This window comes from Physeter macrocephalus, chromosome 20 (assembly GCF_002837175.3).
Source record: "Physeter macrocephalus isolate SW-GA chromosome 20, ASM283717v5, whole genome shotgun sequence".
In the NCBI taxonomy this organism is placed as follows: domain Eukaryota; kingdom Metazoa; phylum Chordata; class Mammalia; order Artiodactyla; family Physeteridae; genus Physeter; species Physeter macrocephalus.
The window spans coordinates 51,592,798-51,609,068 of NC_041233.1; the positions used below are offsets into that span (position 1 = coordinate 51,592,798).

Below are 16,271 nucleotides of genomic sequence, written 5' to 3' on the forward strand. Positions count from 1 at the left end.
GCTGTGGTGAGTGGGGGCTACTCTTCGTTGCGGTGGCTTCTCTTGTTGCGGAGCATGGGCTCTAGGTGTGCGGGCTTCAGTAGCTTTGGCTCGCGGGCTCTAGAGCGCAGGCTCAGTAGTTGTGGCGCACGGGCTTAGTTGCTCTGCGGCATGTGGGATCTCCCTGGTCCAGGGCTCGAACCCGTGTCCCCTGCATTGGCAGGTGGATTTTTTTTTTTTAATATGTGATTACCTCTTGGGGTGTAAACTTTCTTTTTTTTTTTAAATTTTATTTATTTTTTTGGCTGTGTTGGGTCTTTGTTGCTGCGCGCAGGCTCTCTCTAGTTGTGGCGAACGGGGACTACTCTTCGTTGAGATGTGTGGGCTTCTCATTGTGGTGCCTTCTCTTTGTTGCAGAGCACGGGCTCTAGGTGCACAGGCCTCAGTAGTTGTGGCTCGTGGACTCTAGAGTGCAGGCTCAGTAGTTGTGACACATAGTTGCTCTGCGGCATATGGGATCTTCCCAGACCAGAGATCGAACCTGCATCCCCTGCATTGGCAGGCGGATTCTTAACCACTGCACCACCATGGAAGTCCCTGCCTGTATCTTTAAAGGATGAAAATTCCTACCTGCAAGAAGATGCCCTGATATGCAACCAAAAACTTCCAGTATGTTCTTACCACTTATCCCATCTCACCCTTATAGAGTGAGATTGTGGGGCGGGGGGCAGGAGCCCCTCCTTTTACAGTGTACCTACAACAAATGCAGGATGATTCATAAAGAACTGAACACTTCTGAAAATGTATTCCAGTATGTATATGTTACTTCAGTAGAGTTACACCGTGCAACTTTTTTGTTAAGAACTTTGTGTTTTTGCCATCTCTTTCTGGTAGCCCTGAAGGTTAAGAAGTTACACATCCTGGCTGCCACACTTTCATTATTGATAATAGTAAATTCTAACAGGTCTGGGATGAATTATGACACAAAGGATCCATATTATCACAACTATTTCTATAATTCTAAGATTATAGAAATAGTTGTGATAGTTCCATTAGGCATTACTTAGTTAATGAGTAATCGATTTTTGAAAATGTTTTATTCTTTTTGAATCACTCTAAATGTATTGTTCTACTGTACGTAAGCAACTGCTAGATTCTTTCCTGCCCTCTCCTCTTCCCTGAACACTCACAGACTCTGGTTTGGGGCTACAAGTCTTGCTGGTTCTTGCAGCCATTGTTTCCCCACCCCATGTTGTCAGCATCATTCACAAACATTTATCAGGCAGCCACTGGCTACGGAAACAGTGAACACAAACAAGGAACTGTGAAAGAAAATATCTAAACAAGCCTGTGCTCAGCTATCCAGAGGGCTCAGGATGTAGTTATGATAAGAAGTATCATCAAGAAGCAATCAAGGTCATGAGTATAAGATGCCAAATAGATTGAGTGGATATGCAAATCACTATTGGCTTAGGAAGGAGAGGAAGCTTAATGAGGACAGTTATGGTGAGAAGCCTTGAAAGACAAGCCTGGATTCATCAGAACTTGATGAAAATGTGGTATTTAAGTGGGCAGGTAACATAGGAAGGGGTTCTAGGGCACTCTGTACAGAGGGAAGAGGCACAGAGGGTGTGCACAGTTGTGTAGACAACAAGGCAGCAGTGGAGGAGAGGAAAGGCCAGGCTGCGACCTGAAGAGATGGGAGGTGGCAGATGGTGGACAATTTTAATGTCAGCCTAAGGGAACATAGCTACAGTTCAGCAAGTGGTGTCCTGAAGCTTTAAAATATTCTCAGTTATTTGATATAATTAGAACAATTTAGCACTTTGGGGGACCGAGGAAGAGGTTGAACTGAACTTATTAGCAGTAACTATTTTAACTCAAAATCCTGAGTTATCGTTGTATTAACTGACTTAAAGCTTTTGGTCATGGCCTGCATCTTCTCTCACTCTTCTCAATGGGGAAATCACCCTCCAACTGAGGATTTCTAAATCCCCAAATGATCAGGGTTTACCAAGACCCAGCAGTGAATCATTGCTCAAGCAGGTATTCCTGTGGGGATAGACAGGTGATAGCATGGGCGGCAGGGACAGAGGGCTCAGAACCAATGAGCTTGGCCATTGCGAAGGGGTGTTAGCATCACTGTGTGCGCCTCCTCCTGGGGCCCTTCATCCATAACATTTTATGCATGTGACATCAGGTTTAGCTGTGCATGCTCTCTTTACACAAATAGTAATTGAGACTTATTTCCCCAGCCTCCAGGTAACATAGAACGAAAGGGGGGTGGTCCCATCCTCTTGGACTGAAGACCTAAATTGGAAAGGAGAGAGGAGTTATAATCTCATTGCATGTTGGTGCTACAGTATAAGAATTTCAAGACTTTTTTCCCTCTAGTACCCACAGGTGAATTGTCTTCTTTGCTAGCTAACCTGAGTCTACGTCCTGCTTTCAGTAACAATAATGAAAGATGTTATGGGCAAAACAGGAGGTATGGATGAGGGGGAGGAGGTATGTACAGTTGCTGGGGATGCCCCAGCAGGCTCCTTTGGCTTTGCCTTTGACTGAATTTGCAAGGATCCAGTGGTTAAGAGAAGTGAGAGTTAGAATCAGAAGATATATGAATTTGTCCCAGTTAATAATCAAAATATCAATAGAATTTTTCATTAAGAAATTTCATAAATCTATACACCTCTGTCCATATCTTCTACCTTGTTGTATCCACTAAAGTTAATGTAGCTTCTTTTTTAAAAAAAATATAAAACTTCATTCAATTTTTAAAAATGTATTTTATTTATTTATTTTGGCTGCATTGGGTCTTCGTTGCTGCACGTGGGCTTTCTTTAGTTGCAGCGAGTGGGGGCTACTCTTTGTTGAGGTGCGAGGGCTTCTCATTGCCGTGGCTTCTCTTGTTGCGGAGCACAGGCTCTAGGCGCGTGGGCTTCAGTAGTTGTGGCATGCGGGCTCAGTGGTTGTGGCTCGCAGGCTCAGTAGTTGTGGCACACGGGCTTAGTTGCTCCACGGCATGTGGGATCTTCCCGGACCAGGGCTCAAACCCATGTCCCCTGCATTGGCAGGTGGGTTCTTAACCACTGCGCCACCAGGGAAGCCCTTAATGTAGCTTCTTATGTGAATATTTTGCAAATGTCTTGCCACAGATCAGGTGGTATGATCCACAGAAAATGTAGATGTGATTTTATAAAATTTTCCAGCTTGTGCTAGGTGGCTGGTAAGGCATCATCTAGTTTCTTGTAGGAAAGATGTAACTGAAATGAAAAACTAATATTAGCAGTAACAGCAAAGTGAATCACTTTCCCTCTTACCAGCTAACTTAAACAGACACTGCTTATTTTATTCATATTATCCCATCATTCAAATAATTTCTTGACTACACATTGTATGCAAAAGCTGGGAATCCTCTTGGAAAAGCCTGGTCTGCCACTTCAAGGAGCTTACTATCTATTTGAGAGAAACAGCAAATGCAAAAAAGCTGAAGATGGTTGGTAAAATAATTTTTAAAAATATGTAGACATATGTATATATAACAACTGAGTTCATAAGCCCCTATACAAACCAGATGAATGGTCCCAATTTGGGATTTTTGAGTTCTAAAAGATGTAAAAGATGAAAATTGGTGATAAGGAGAGAGGGTGGTATTTAAGTTTGAGATGGAGTTAGCAGTGCAAACAGTTTATTGGGGAGCGACATCTGTGAAAGGAAAAGGAAGGCAGCAGGACTGGGCAGGGGCACCGTCAGGCCAGGATGCAAACCTGACAGAGCCTCTGTCCACCCTGTGGAGAGCTCCCAGGCAGAGCCCTATGTTGGGTGGAAACAGCTCTTTCTTAAAAGAGTATCAGAGCAGTGCATCTCCACCTATACCACATTCTGTAAAAGACATTCTGTTTACAGAGAATGACATGGACACAGACACAAAGCAAATTGTGTATAGGAAACAGCAGACAAATGAACTTAACCCCATGTAGACGTGACTTTGCCATGTTATTAGGTATTCTGAAGGTGTGTGGCCTTAGAATGTGTCTCTGTGTCAGGAGCTTTACAGTGGTTGCCTAGAATCATTCTACGATGTGAGCTGTAGAGTTTTTGTGTGCTGGAAAAGACTGCATCCCTTGGGCTCCCTTGTCCATTTTAAGAGTTTGGGTTTTTATCATTGATTTGCTTTCATTTTCACTTTGAGGCTCTGGAGAAAAATCAGCAATGGCTTGTGTATGATGAGCAGCGAGAGGTCTACGTAAAAGGACTTTTAGCGAAGATCTTTGAGTTGGAACAGAAATTGGAAACAGCTGTTCATGCACTCCCACAGGAGACAAAAAAGACTGAATCAGAAGGTACTGGTATAAAAATGTTCTTTAGGGTTGGCCTGCCTGACATTTTTCAAAAGGAGAGATTCATCAAATTTAGATTCTTACAGACATGTGTTATAAAGTAAAGTAAGAGCAGGTCTGCTAGCCTTGAAGTAAGAAATACCATTTTAGCCAGTCTGTTTCATTTCCCATTGTTTTCTGATACCAAAGGGCATAAGTCACAGGGTAAAGGGATCTTGCAGCCCTGAAGGCACATTAAGTTTTCTCCACCTTACATATCCTTCCCCTCCTTCAAAGTCCTTCTCCAACTTTATTTCCCCCAGTACTGACCTTATCTTTTTACTCAGCTTCCCTTTAGCAGTTATTCGTATCAATCCCAGGAGAAAGATTACATTTTTATACATTATTCTTCAATCATTTGAATCTCACCCTAGAATTGAGGTGAAGTTTCTTCTGATTGATGCTGTCTTTTGTGCCAAGTGGTTTGCAGCTTCTCTGACACTGATCTCCATTGCGTTTCACAAGAAGCCTAAGAGGTGGGGCAGGAAGGATCATTATTCTCATTTTACAGATAGATTCAGCAGTTCCAGGTGATGAGCCAGGAAAAGAAAACCCCCTGTGCAAAGCACTCATTTAGAATGACTGACAGCCTTAGTGGGACTGGAGCCTTGAATTATAGAAAGAGAAGGCTAAGGAAAGACCAGCAAGGCTCATAATCTTAGTGCTTCACATGTGAATATTTAAAATGAAACTAATGCTAAAAAAGTATAAAAGGAATATCTCTAGATATAATTTAAAGCTTTTTATTCCTAAGGGGACAAAGTTACTACTGTAATGCCTTTATAAGTTTACTACACATAAAAGTAGGATTTTAATTATGGGTGAAGTCTAGTCTTTTTCTCTGGTAATATAGTTTTCCTTTTCTCTCTCCCTCTCTCTCTCTCTCTGTGTGTTTTATCAAAGCAATATAAGCACTTGTTAAAATAATTTAATAGTAGTACAGAAGACCCTGTTCTACCTTTCCCATCCCATCCTAATGCCTATTTCTTCCTCCCATCAGGGCAGCTGCTTTTAAACATTTCTGGTTTTGGTTTTGGTGATTACCTCCATATCTATAAATAATGAGTTGATGGCCCTATTTGTTGATTTGTTTTCTTTAGACATTAGTGACTTTTCCTCCCTCAGAATAATTATATTACTGTTTCTAGTTCTTCTATTTATTCATTTTGTGACTTCAAGTGGTATACCTGAACTTCTGTTTCTTGTTCTGTCAAATATCAGCCATGTTCCCTATCTCTTGACTCTTCGTTTTTGAAGGTGAGGAAATAAATGTGATCTTATTTATAGAAACATATTTACATTTATTTCTTCAGGAAAATTCTCTCTTTTATAAAGTGAGTTGTGCCCTGATATGTTTGTCATAGGTTATCTTCAAGAAGAAAAGCAAAAATATTACAACCATCTCTTGGCAAATGCAAAAAACGATCTTGAGGTGGAACGACAAACAATACCTCAGTTGAATTTTGAACTTAGTGAATTTAGAAGAAAATATGAAGAAACCCAAAAAGAAGTGCAAGATTTAAATCAGCTGTTGTGTTCACAAAGAAAGGCAGATGTACAGCATCTCGAAAACGATAGGCATAAAACAGAGAAAATACAAAGGCTCAAGGAAGAGAATGATCTTGCCAGGGAAAAACTTGAAGAAGAGAAGAAGAGATCTGAAGAGCTCTTATCTCAGGTGAGTCTAACCAGCAAGGTTTTCCATGGTTTATAATTCAGAATTTTCATGATACTTACTAAGTGTCAGGGACTATTTTAACTACTTGGGAACCATCAAGGAGCAACACAAGTTCCTGCCCCCTCCTAGGAGTTCATACTTAGAAGGGAGACAGACCATGAACAAGTACCTAAATAAACAAGTAAACTAAAGAAAATAAAACACGGTAATATGACCAAGAGAAATTGGGGGCCAGTGGAAGCATAACTGAGGAGATGGTATTTGGACAAAGCTGATGGTGAGAAGGAACCGGTGAGGTGGGTGACTGTGGGAATTCCCTCCTAGTGGGAGGAAATCACAGACACAAAACCTGAGTGAGGAGGAGTTAGGTATGTGTGAGAAGCTGAAAGAGGGGAAGTTAAGGGGGGATCAAGGCTGATTCCTAGGCTGGCACTGAGATTGTGATGACACTGGCTCAAGTTAATTACCAGATGCCCTCCACGTTCTCACTATGCTCACAGCCGGATCCAGGATGTCCGTCTCAGTAATGTTGGCATTGCTGAGAATTATTAGAATTGAATACTACTTCAACAGAAATTCATTAATTTAAATTTTGCCTGGCAGCATGAAATAATGGAAAAAACATAATTTGAGGTCCATACCAGGTCTCTAATTGTGTGGCCTGAGGAAAATCAGCTAACTTCTCTGACTTGCAGGTTATTTGTGTCAAATTAATAATAGTAAATATAACAACCTCTTCTCGCCTCATAGGACTTTTATGAAGGTCAACTGAGAGAATGTAAAAGTGCTTTGTAAATTAAAGGGCTAGGTAAATGTTAGTTATTGCTACTATTAGAATAGTAATTTTGGGGACTTCCATGGTGGCACAGTGGTTAAGAATCCGCCTGCCAATGCAGGAGACACGGGTTCAAGCCCTGGTCCAGGAAGATCCCACATGCCGTGGAGCAACTGAGCTTGTGAGCCACAACTACTGAGCCTGTTCTCTAGAGCCCACGAGCCACAACTACTGAAGCCTGCGCACCTAGAGCCTGTGCTCTGCAACAAGAGAAGCCACCGCAATGAGAAGCCCACGCACCGCAATGAAGAGTAGCCCCCGCTTACCACAATTAGAAAAAGCGCACGTGCAGCAATGAAGACCCAACGCAGTCAAAAATTAAATAAATTAATTTAAGAAAAAAAAGAATAGTAATTTTTAAAATCCTCCCAAAGTTGAGAGAGAGGGAAAAAAATAGTCTGTAACATTTGCCTTCTTAGTCTTTACCACCCTTACTTCTGCCTGCAGGTGCAAGCAGTGATATTTATGAAAGATTATGCAGAAGTGACTGAGAATTTTGCTCCTACTCTGGCCGAGGTGGCCAGGCTCTGCCAGCTTTGTTATCCTACTCAGAAATATTAGTGGATGTCAGGACCTAAAGGAAAGTGGGTGTGTCTGCTGCGGTTTAGTGCTTTTTATCAACATTCAGTCTGTGCCTCAGGGAACTCTTGGCCTGGGCAGTACTGCTCAGCTGCTTATATAGATAGGCTGCCCAACCACAGCTGGAAGGACTCGACCAGAAGAGCAGTTGTTGCCCTGGTTAGAAATGTGAGCCTGTCATGCCTCCCAGGTCAAGGTCAAACCATAAAATGTCAATGTGACAGTGTTAGTTCTGTTTACATCCTACAGGTCCAGTTTCTTTACACGACTCTGTTGAAGCAGCAAGAGGAACAGACAAGGGTAGCTCTGTTGGAACAACAGGTATTCATTGGGGTTGCTTCTAAATTCAATTTAACCCTTTAGAAAATGGAATTTTTCCTCATGTTTACACTATTCTGGGAAGAAACATTTGAAAGTTGTAGAAAATGTTTTTTAAAAACTTTAACAAAATATTTAAAGTGACTATCTGTGCCAGCCATGTGTTCCCGTTACTATCTTTAGGCTAAACCAGATTCTCTTAGGTGACTTGGCAATTTTCTTGACAGGTAGATGTTTGTCTTAGCAAATTTTATTCTTCCCTAAATGGCTGCTAGTCTGACCGGATGTCCCTAATAGGGCTGCTTGATAACTTCAAGTGGAACTCAGAGAGACACCAGTTATTCTCAGAATAGACACCAGAGATTTTTAGTATATTCCAAACCAGGGAACAGCCATCTCTTTCCCTTCCCCACAAAAAGGAGGATGGGGAGGACAAATTCTAACCAGCAACTTCTTAAGCTGCTCCTCACTCACTTATACCTCAAGCTTTGGTTTTGCTCCTTGGACAAAGCTTTTTCATTTATCAACATCTCACTGTGCTCAGAGGAATTCTTGTTCTAATGGTACAATACATGTTTGCTTCTTGTGCTAATAAAAAAAAATGCAAGCATCCAGTCAAGAAAACTAGACAGTATATACTAGCTGTCATTGTCTTGTCTTGGGCATTTTTTCTAGATGCAGGCATGTACTTTAGACTTTGAAAATGAAAAACTTGACCGTCAAAATATGCAGCATCAATTGCATGTAATTCTTAAGGAGCTCCGAAAAGCAAGAAATCAAATAACACAGTTGGAATCCTTGGTGAGTTCGGAATGGTTAAACTAAAACTTATTTTCATCTTTTTCTTTCTTCCATCTTTCTATTTATATGTAAAACCATTTCCTGAAGTAGGAGGATACAGCTTAAAGAATGGCTGTTTCTCAAATCAATCAAATCAAATCCCCTGCCTCTTTTGAAGCAAATGCCCTTTGATTATCAGTTCAGAGGACTAGACAGAGGGACATTATGGGCCTCTTGGTAATGATAACATTACCGGTGCCTGGGATCATTCCCCACCCACCCTGGGCTCTGTGATTCTAAAGGCACTAAACAGTGCCTGGCCTGGGGGATACAGGGGTAAGGCAGGGCAGGTGTAGATCCTGAATTGAAATTTTTCTTTTCTATTTAAAAAGAAAGAAAGAAAAAAATACTGGTTTTAGGGCTAATGGACTATTACTGTTAATACTCTCTTTTAGGCATATTGAGTTGAGTACTTTCTGTGGGTTACCCTGAACACATAATCTTTTTAAACATTAACCTTTTAAATAACATGCTTCTATGAGGAAATGGTTTTTGATTTACCTATTTTCATCCTATTAATAAGCTTTGGACCAAATCTGTTAGGGTCTGTGTGTGTTATGTCCCATTAGCACACATTTCGTATATCATCCTAGTACTGCGGAATATTTGCAGATGGTGAAATGTTACAAACAGAATTCCTCAGTTTTCAAAAGAGAAAAAAGCAGTTGTTAAAATCATTTGTAATTTCTTTATGAATAAAAGACAGAAAATAAATTTTTGGCTCTATTTATGTCATTGATATTGACCATTTATAATATTTGAAATTGAAATTTATAATTCATTCCTGTTGATGACTGTTTTTCAAAGTATAGGAAGCCAAAGGGTATACAAAAGAATCCATAATTTTCCTGTATTTTTCTTTGTGTTCCTACCATCCATCATCTTCATATTATGTTGTAAGGTACTCATTTTTAAGCTTTACTGACTATTCTAAATTCCTCAGGGAAAAATATCATGAAATAGGGAAATCACAAAGGAATTATACAACATCTTAGTCATTTCTGTGTATAACCTGTTTGACCTGCTAAAATTCTTTGCTGCTCTTAATTCCATGTAGTTCTTTATTACTGAAGTTACCCCTCCTTTACAAACCTAGCAAACTTTGTCAGCACTGCGCACCTGCCCACCTTTACATTTGGCTCTAAGCATTTTAATAAAACCTATCTATGTAAACACCCAACCCTAGTACTTCCTGGGTAAGTAATTTGGGTGATTTATAACTGCCTTGTATGTTACCACCATAATACCAGTGACCAGAGAGATTCAGAAGAAAATCTGTCTACAGGGCTGAAGCAACTGGAGTACCTATGGAGCAGTTACAACTGCTGGATGGTAGGCCATCTATACAAACCGTGTTCGTTTGACATTTATTTTTCAGAAGCAGCTTCATGAGTTTGCCTTCACAGAGCCATTAGTCACTTTCCAAGGAGAGACTGAAAACAGAGGAAAAGTTGCCTCACCAAAAAGTCCTACTGCTGCACTAAATGAAAGCCTGGTGGAATGTCCCAAGTGCAATATCCAGTATCCAGCCACCGAACATCGAGATCTACTCGCCCATGTTGAATACTGTTCTAAGTAACAATATAATTATTCTTTGTTTTTGTGTCAAAAGATTCAGTACTGTATTTTACATTAGCTTATGGACATTTTGAATTACTTATTTCACCTCAGATCAGAAAGTGCCTATATACCTTTGAGACGCTGGCATAGGAGTGAATCATTGTATTATTTTTTTTTTTGCCTGATTTGCATTTCCTTGGCAGTGATACCTCCCTACAATGGTTCATCTTGAGGCTTTAGTGACAGAATGTGGAGAGCATTGAATGCTGAGATGACTAACATTTTGCACTGTTGAAGTACTTGATGGAGAAAAGATAGTTCAGGTTATTGCTTGTGGGTCAAATTTGTTACACCGACAAGCAACTATTTTATGTTTTGTGGATTTTTAAAAATCAAAGGTAACTAACCAGGGATCTTATTGTGTTAGTATCTTTTAATCCAAGCACTTATTAAGCCTACAGTTCTGATTTTGATGTCCATTGTGAAAAGATGGTGATACTTTTTTCATTTTTTTTTCCTTTCTATGATAGAGCAGTTATTAGAAAAGTTGGGGATTTTCCTGATCTTTATTGCTGCTTACTGTTGAAACTGTAAACCTACATGTGTTCTAAGCACAAAGCAGATTCTGTTTAAGGAATACTCCTTAGTAGCCACACACAATGTTTTCTGTAATGTTAACTGGCTATACCTTTAACTTGAATTTCATTAGCACCTATGTTGGTTAGCTAAAATTGTTAAACTGAATTTTGACAAAACCACCTAGGCCTCTCTTTTGATTTGCAGGTGTTTTATTTATTTATGTTTGGCACTCTTAAAAGCTGGGTGATGTGATGAGCAGATATTTGCTTATCTGAATATATATTTTTATACATTTTATTTCTTCAGGTTTTCTAAAATGCTTAACACTGGGCTACTGTTAGTAATGTAGAGGAGAAAAGAATAAAATTATATAATAAGTTTTGCTCTGAGGAGTGTATATGTATATAGACAGGTATTCTAAGATTTCTGCCCTGAGAGGGGTGCCAGCGAGTTACAGATAAACATACAGTGTAAGATGATAAGGTGGTTAAGGATACCTTGGAACCAAAAACTGCATGAAGCTCAGAAAGTTTTTTATTTTTTTATTTTTTTATTTTTTAAACCACAAGTAAGCCATTAAGCTGATTTGCCTTTTTAAAATATATATATATATATTTTTTCCTAAATTTATTTATTTTTCAATTTTTGGCTGCATCGGGTCTTTGTTGCTGCACGCGAGCTTTCTCTAGTTGCGGCGAGCAGGGGCTACTCTTCATTGTGGTGCACAGGCTTCTCATTGCGGTGGTCTCTCTTGTTGTGGAGCACGGGCTCTAGGCGGGCAGGTTTCGGTAGTTGTGGCATGCGGGCTCAGTAGCTGTGGCTCACAGGCTCTAGAGCGCAGGTTCAGTAGTTGTGGCACACGGGCTTATTTGCTGCATGGCATGTGGGATCCTCCCGTACCAGGGCTCGAACCCGTGTCCCCTGCATTGGCAGGCGGATTCTTAACCACTGCTCCACCAGGGAAGCCCAAGCTCGGAAAGTTTAAGCAAAATGCCCATAATTATAAAAAAAAGACATTCTTGGATTTCAGACTCCAGGTCGACTCCAGAGCCCATCTTCTCTCCACCAGAAAACCCTTATGAATTCTCCAAACTCAGTATCCTTAAGTGATATAACTGGAGTAATGGGATGTTTCTTGAGTTACAGAAATGGCAGAACACACCTGGTCTCTTTCATCCCTCTGGTCTGGGAAGTTCTGCCTTGTCAAACCCCTCCACCTGTTCCATGGATCCGTGCTGTGCCAATTCGGCAAACATCTTTAAGTTCATTCTCCAAACGTTTATTAAATGCCAACTACACGCAAGGCTCTGGGCTAGGTGTTAGTGATACAGTGATAGTAAAATGCAGCTCCATCTTCACAGTCTGGTAGAAGAGACCAACAGCTAAACATATAAGTATAATATATTGTAGGAAGTGCTATAATCAAGGTATATGTTGAGTAGCGGAATTCATTTATTTAAACCCTGCTTTATTCTAATAAAGATTGGAGGTCGGACTCTTCAAAGATATGTCTTATACTAAGATAAAATTTAAAAGAAGTAGGAAAAAGCAATAGTAAAACAAGACTAAGAAGTGAAATGGAGCCACTCACAAGGGTAGCCCCAAGGCAGGCCATGGAGCGCTTCTGAGAGGTGAGCCCTGCGTTTGAGCACAGAGAAGCAATCCTGTACCCCATTCACAGCTGACCTTCAAGAGAAACACCACTGTAGTGATCCTGGTACTGAGATTATAAAGCGAGGCCTCCAGTGTGCCTTGGCAGAGAAGAAAACATGTAACTAGAGGTCCATGGCCTCAACAACAACCTCACCTTAAACAGCAGTGAATTCCACTCCGCTGATTTCTTAATGATAGGGGTGAAAAACGTCGTGTCCAGAGGCAATTCCGTAACCGTCAGCGGCAGGCAGTACTATCCTCTCCCAGTGTGTAGCTCTCTGCTGCTCTGGCTTATCCCAGAGTAAATTTTAGTCAGAGGAGCCAACTCAAAAGCCCCCTCTGACGGGCCAGATGGGAACTCCAATGAGCCAGCCCGCCAGCCGGACCGTGGAGGCTGGAAAATGCCTGTCTTCACCCAAAGGGGGCGCAGCTGCTCAGCTCCAGCCAACGTCGTATGTGAGAGCAAGCCCAGTGCGGCTGATCTTTCAGATTTTCCAAGAGATATCTCGTATTTTTTTTAAAATAAATTTATTTATTTACTTGTTTATTCTTGGCTGCATTGGGGCTTTGTTGCTGCGCGTGGGCTTTCTCTAGTTGCTGTGAGCTGGGTCTTCTCTTCGTTGCGGTGCGCAGGCTTCTCATTGCGGTGGTTTCTCTTGTGGAGCACACGGGCTCTAGGCGCGTGGCCTCAGTAGTTGTGGCTCGCGGGCTCTCGAGCACAGGCTCAGTAGTTGTGGCGCACGGGCTTAGTTGCTCCGTGGCATGTGGGAACTTCACGGAACAGGGCTCGAACCCGTGTCCGATGCCTTGGCAGGTGGATTCTTAACCACTGTGCCACCAGGGAAGTCCCGAAATCTGGTATTTTTAAGTGTGAAATCTTCCAATTTTTAAATGTTGGAAAAAATTTTTTTAATTTAGCACTGGGCCAGACGTATTTTCAGTATGTATCATTTGTTTAGAGCATCTGAATGGGGCAAAAGGAAGAGTGACTAGCTCAGCCTGAGATGGGTAGGAAGCTAAGGGAGGCTCTCAATTTTGCCTCCTGTGTGAGGACTGAGGTCTCCCCAAGTCCTGTTCAATCCAAGAGGCCCTGAGGGGCACAGTGAACATGGCCCTCCCTGACCAGTCTCTTCCACCTGCCATGTGATATTCTTTTGTGGCTACATTTCCCAAACAGAACTTTTTGGCTGTCAACATTTTCTCACTACCCCCTGGTCCCCAAATCTGACAATTGAGGGAATGTCAGGGCTGGAAGGGAACTATGAAGTCATCTACTTCAGTGTTTTTGGTCCAGGAAATCACCTCAGCCTTGGAGTGTGTTGAAAATGTTGATTCCTTGGCCTTCCCCAGATCTCCTAAATCAGGGTGTCTGGGGGTGGGAAGCGTGGAATATGCATTATTAATGAGTTCTCTAGGGCATTCTGGTGTATCACTGAAGACAGAACGACTGAGCTAGTCCAAACTTGACTTCCTGATGAAACAGTCTCAGAGACAGGCGTGACTTATCCCAGGTCACTTAGCAAGTTTGCAGGAAAATGAGGGAGGCCCAGACTCCCAATGGCAGTGGTTGTTAGAGCCCCTACCATTTTGGCTTGTGTGACATGATTCCTGCAAAATTACTCTTTCCAAGATCCCCAGTGCTCTGTCGTCTAAGGAAAATTCAGTGTTTGTTGGTCTGGTTCTTTATTTTTCCTTATCGTCTGTATTGTGCTCTCTGCTTTGAATCTAATGATATTTTTGGCTTTGGATGGTTGAGTGGGAAACACGAGTAAGATACCGAAGAGTCCAATCTAGTAGTGACACCCAAACAAAGGTGAAAGGCACGATCAAGCTAGGGTTTTGCCTAGAATCTGGAGAGATAATGGAGAAAGGGGCAGAGAAGGCTGATCCCTGGGGCACATCTTGTGGTCCACGAGTGGAGAGGAGAACTCAGAATCAGATTAAAGTTGTGTCTCCCAAACCAAGCAACCAAAGAAAGAAGGAATGGCATGCACCCATGGGAGAATGAGTTAGCATCTGATAATAACCTTCACCTTCTTGCCTGCCAGACTCACTCTATTGATTTAACCCCAGGACCAGCACATCTTCCACTACAATGGTGGAACAAGTATTACAGGTAAGTCTCCTGAAGGAATCTCACCCATTTTAGGGGATGCACCAAGCGCTGATCTCCTCACTTGATTCAGCAAATATTTAACCCATCTGCAACGGGCAAGGTGCGGTGCCAGGCACTAGTGGTGGAGAGGAGGGTACAGCAGAGACCACCTTTAGCAGAGCCAAGGCAAGGTGGACATCAAGGCAGACCAATGACAACACAGTGAGGTTAAGTGCCTCATTAGAGGTCACCCCACAGAGAGGCTTTACGAAGGAGGTGATGACTAAGCTAAGTTTAAGGAAACAAATAATATTCAAGTTTCAACAGTGTTTGTTCCTGGACTTATGTTGCAAATGAATCATTAAACATTGCTTAAAGAAAAATATGGCCATCAGTTACTTTCTGATGACAAAGTTAGAGGAAGGGCAGAGGTGTAGATCCAGATTGTGGTACAAGTCATATCCTATTAACTTGATGTTGAGATGCATGTCGCCACAAATACACAGAAAGTAAACTGTTTTGAATGTTAAATATCAGACTGGATAATAAAGGTTTTAATGAAGGAGAAATAAAAAAGAGTTAGAAAAAGGTCAGCTTTGCTGTTTGATTTACAGATTTTGTAGAATGGCACCTATGCCACCTTGCATAGATGAGGAAGACGTGTATTTTCACTCGATTTTTATAAGGTGGCAGTAAGAGGTGGTGGTGATGGGATGGAGGTGATACTAGAGGATTAAGAAAAACTTCCAGAGTATATTATTTTCAGTACAAATTTAACAGTCTCTCACATTTGCACATATGCTGCAGTAATAATTCCCTTCTAAAGGAAATGATTCTGTTTATTGGAGATCAAAAAGGAAGCATCTCAGAATTTAAATTTTATTTTGTATTGCTTCTTTGGCAATTTCAAGGAAGCATATTACTGTGGAAAGAGCCTTAAAATGGGAACCACTGGACCTGGGATGAAAATCTGTTTCTGACCTTGAGCAGGTCACCTCAACTCCCTAAGCCGCAGCTTCCTCCACTCTAAAATAGGAATGTTCATGCCTGCCCCAGCGATTTTCCCAGGCTGTCATGAAAATCAAAATCCAACTTATCTTAGGGAATACTGTATATTAAGTGTTTTTAGTGTCCCGCACAATATGGGTAAAAACTCCCTATGTGTCATGTCATTTTATCCTCACAGTGATGCTAATGGGAGTTTCTATAACTGTTCCATTATGTAGATGAGGAAACTATGGTTTAGAGGGTTTAAGTCACTTGTCCAAGGTCACACAGCAAAGCGAGTGACAGAGCTAGTATTTGAAACTGAGTGTGTCTGCCTCTAGCGACAGAGCTGATACCTCCTACATTATGCTGCCACTTGCCTATCACCTTAGAGCCAGAAAATATACATGAAAGCACACTGCAGACGGCGAAATACTGCCCAGGGTTATTTTTATTTTTCAGCAATGATTACAGTGTGGATGAGGATGAAGACAAGAGATGACAATGACATCACCTCCCCCAAAGAACAGCTGTTCATTTTACTCATCGATTATAACCACACTTCTCATTCTCTTTGCGGCTAGTATCAGTGCAGGTGCATTCAGATGCAATTAATAGAAAAGGCTGACACCATCAGGGCATTTATTGTTTGTTACAAAAGAAGTTTGGAATCGGGGGGCTTTCCTGGTGGCGCAGTGGTTGGGAATCTGCCTGCCAATGAGGGGGGTCACGGTTCAACCCCCGGTCCGGGAAGATCCCACATGCCGCGGAGCAACTAAGCCTGTGTAC

The 16,271-nt window shown here is 41.5% G+C and overlaps 1 protein-coding gene across 4 annotated transcripts in view; it reads left to right on the plus strand.

The window, feature by feature from the left end:
* CEP55 (centrosomal protein 55) overlaps positions 1-11,128 on the plus strand; it is a 26,152-nt gene extending 15,024 nt beyond the window's left edge. For 3 of the 4 annotated variants that reach the window (XM_007107122.2, XM_007107120.4, XM_007107123.4), the window contains exons 5-9: positions 4,172-4,322; positions 5,723-6,036; positions 7,700-7,771; positions 8,444-8,569; positions 9,987-11,128. In XM_007107122.2, the coding sequence (XP_007107184.1) occupies positions 4,172-4,322; positions 5,723-6,036; positions 7,700-7,771; positions 8,444-8,569; positions 9,987-10,187 (864 nt within the window). In that variant the 3' untranslated portion in view covers positions 10,188-11,128. The remainder of the gene's footprint in view (positions 1-4,171; positions 4,323-5,722; positions 6,037-7,699; positions 7,772-8,443; positions 8,570-9,986) is intronic. The other variant, XM_055081209.1, reaches the window with a different exon arrangement.
* Positions 11,129-16,271: the final 5,143 nt, after the last annotated feature.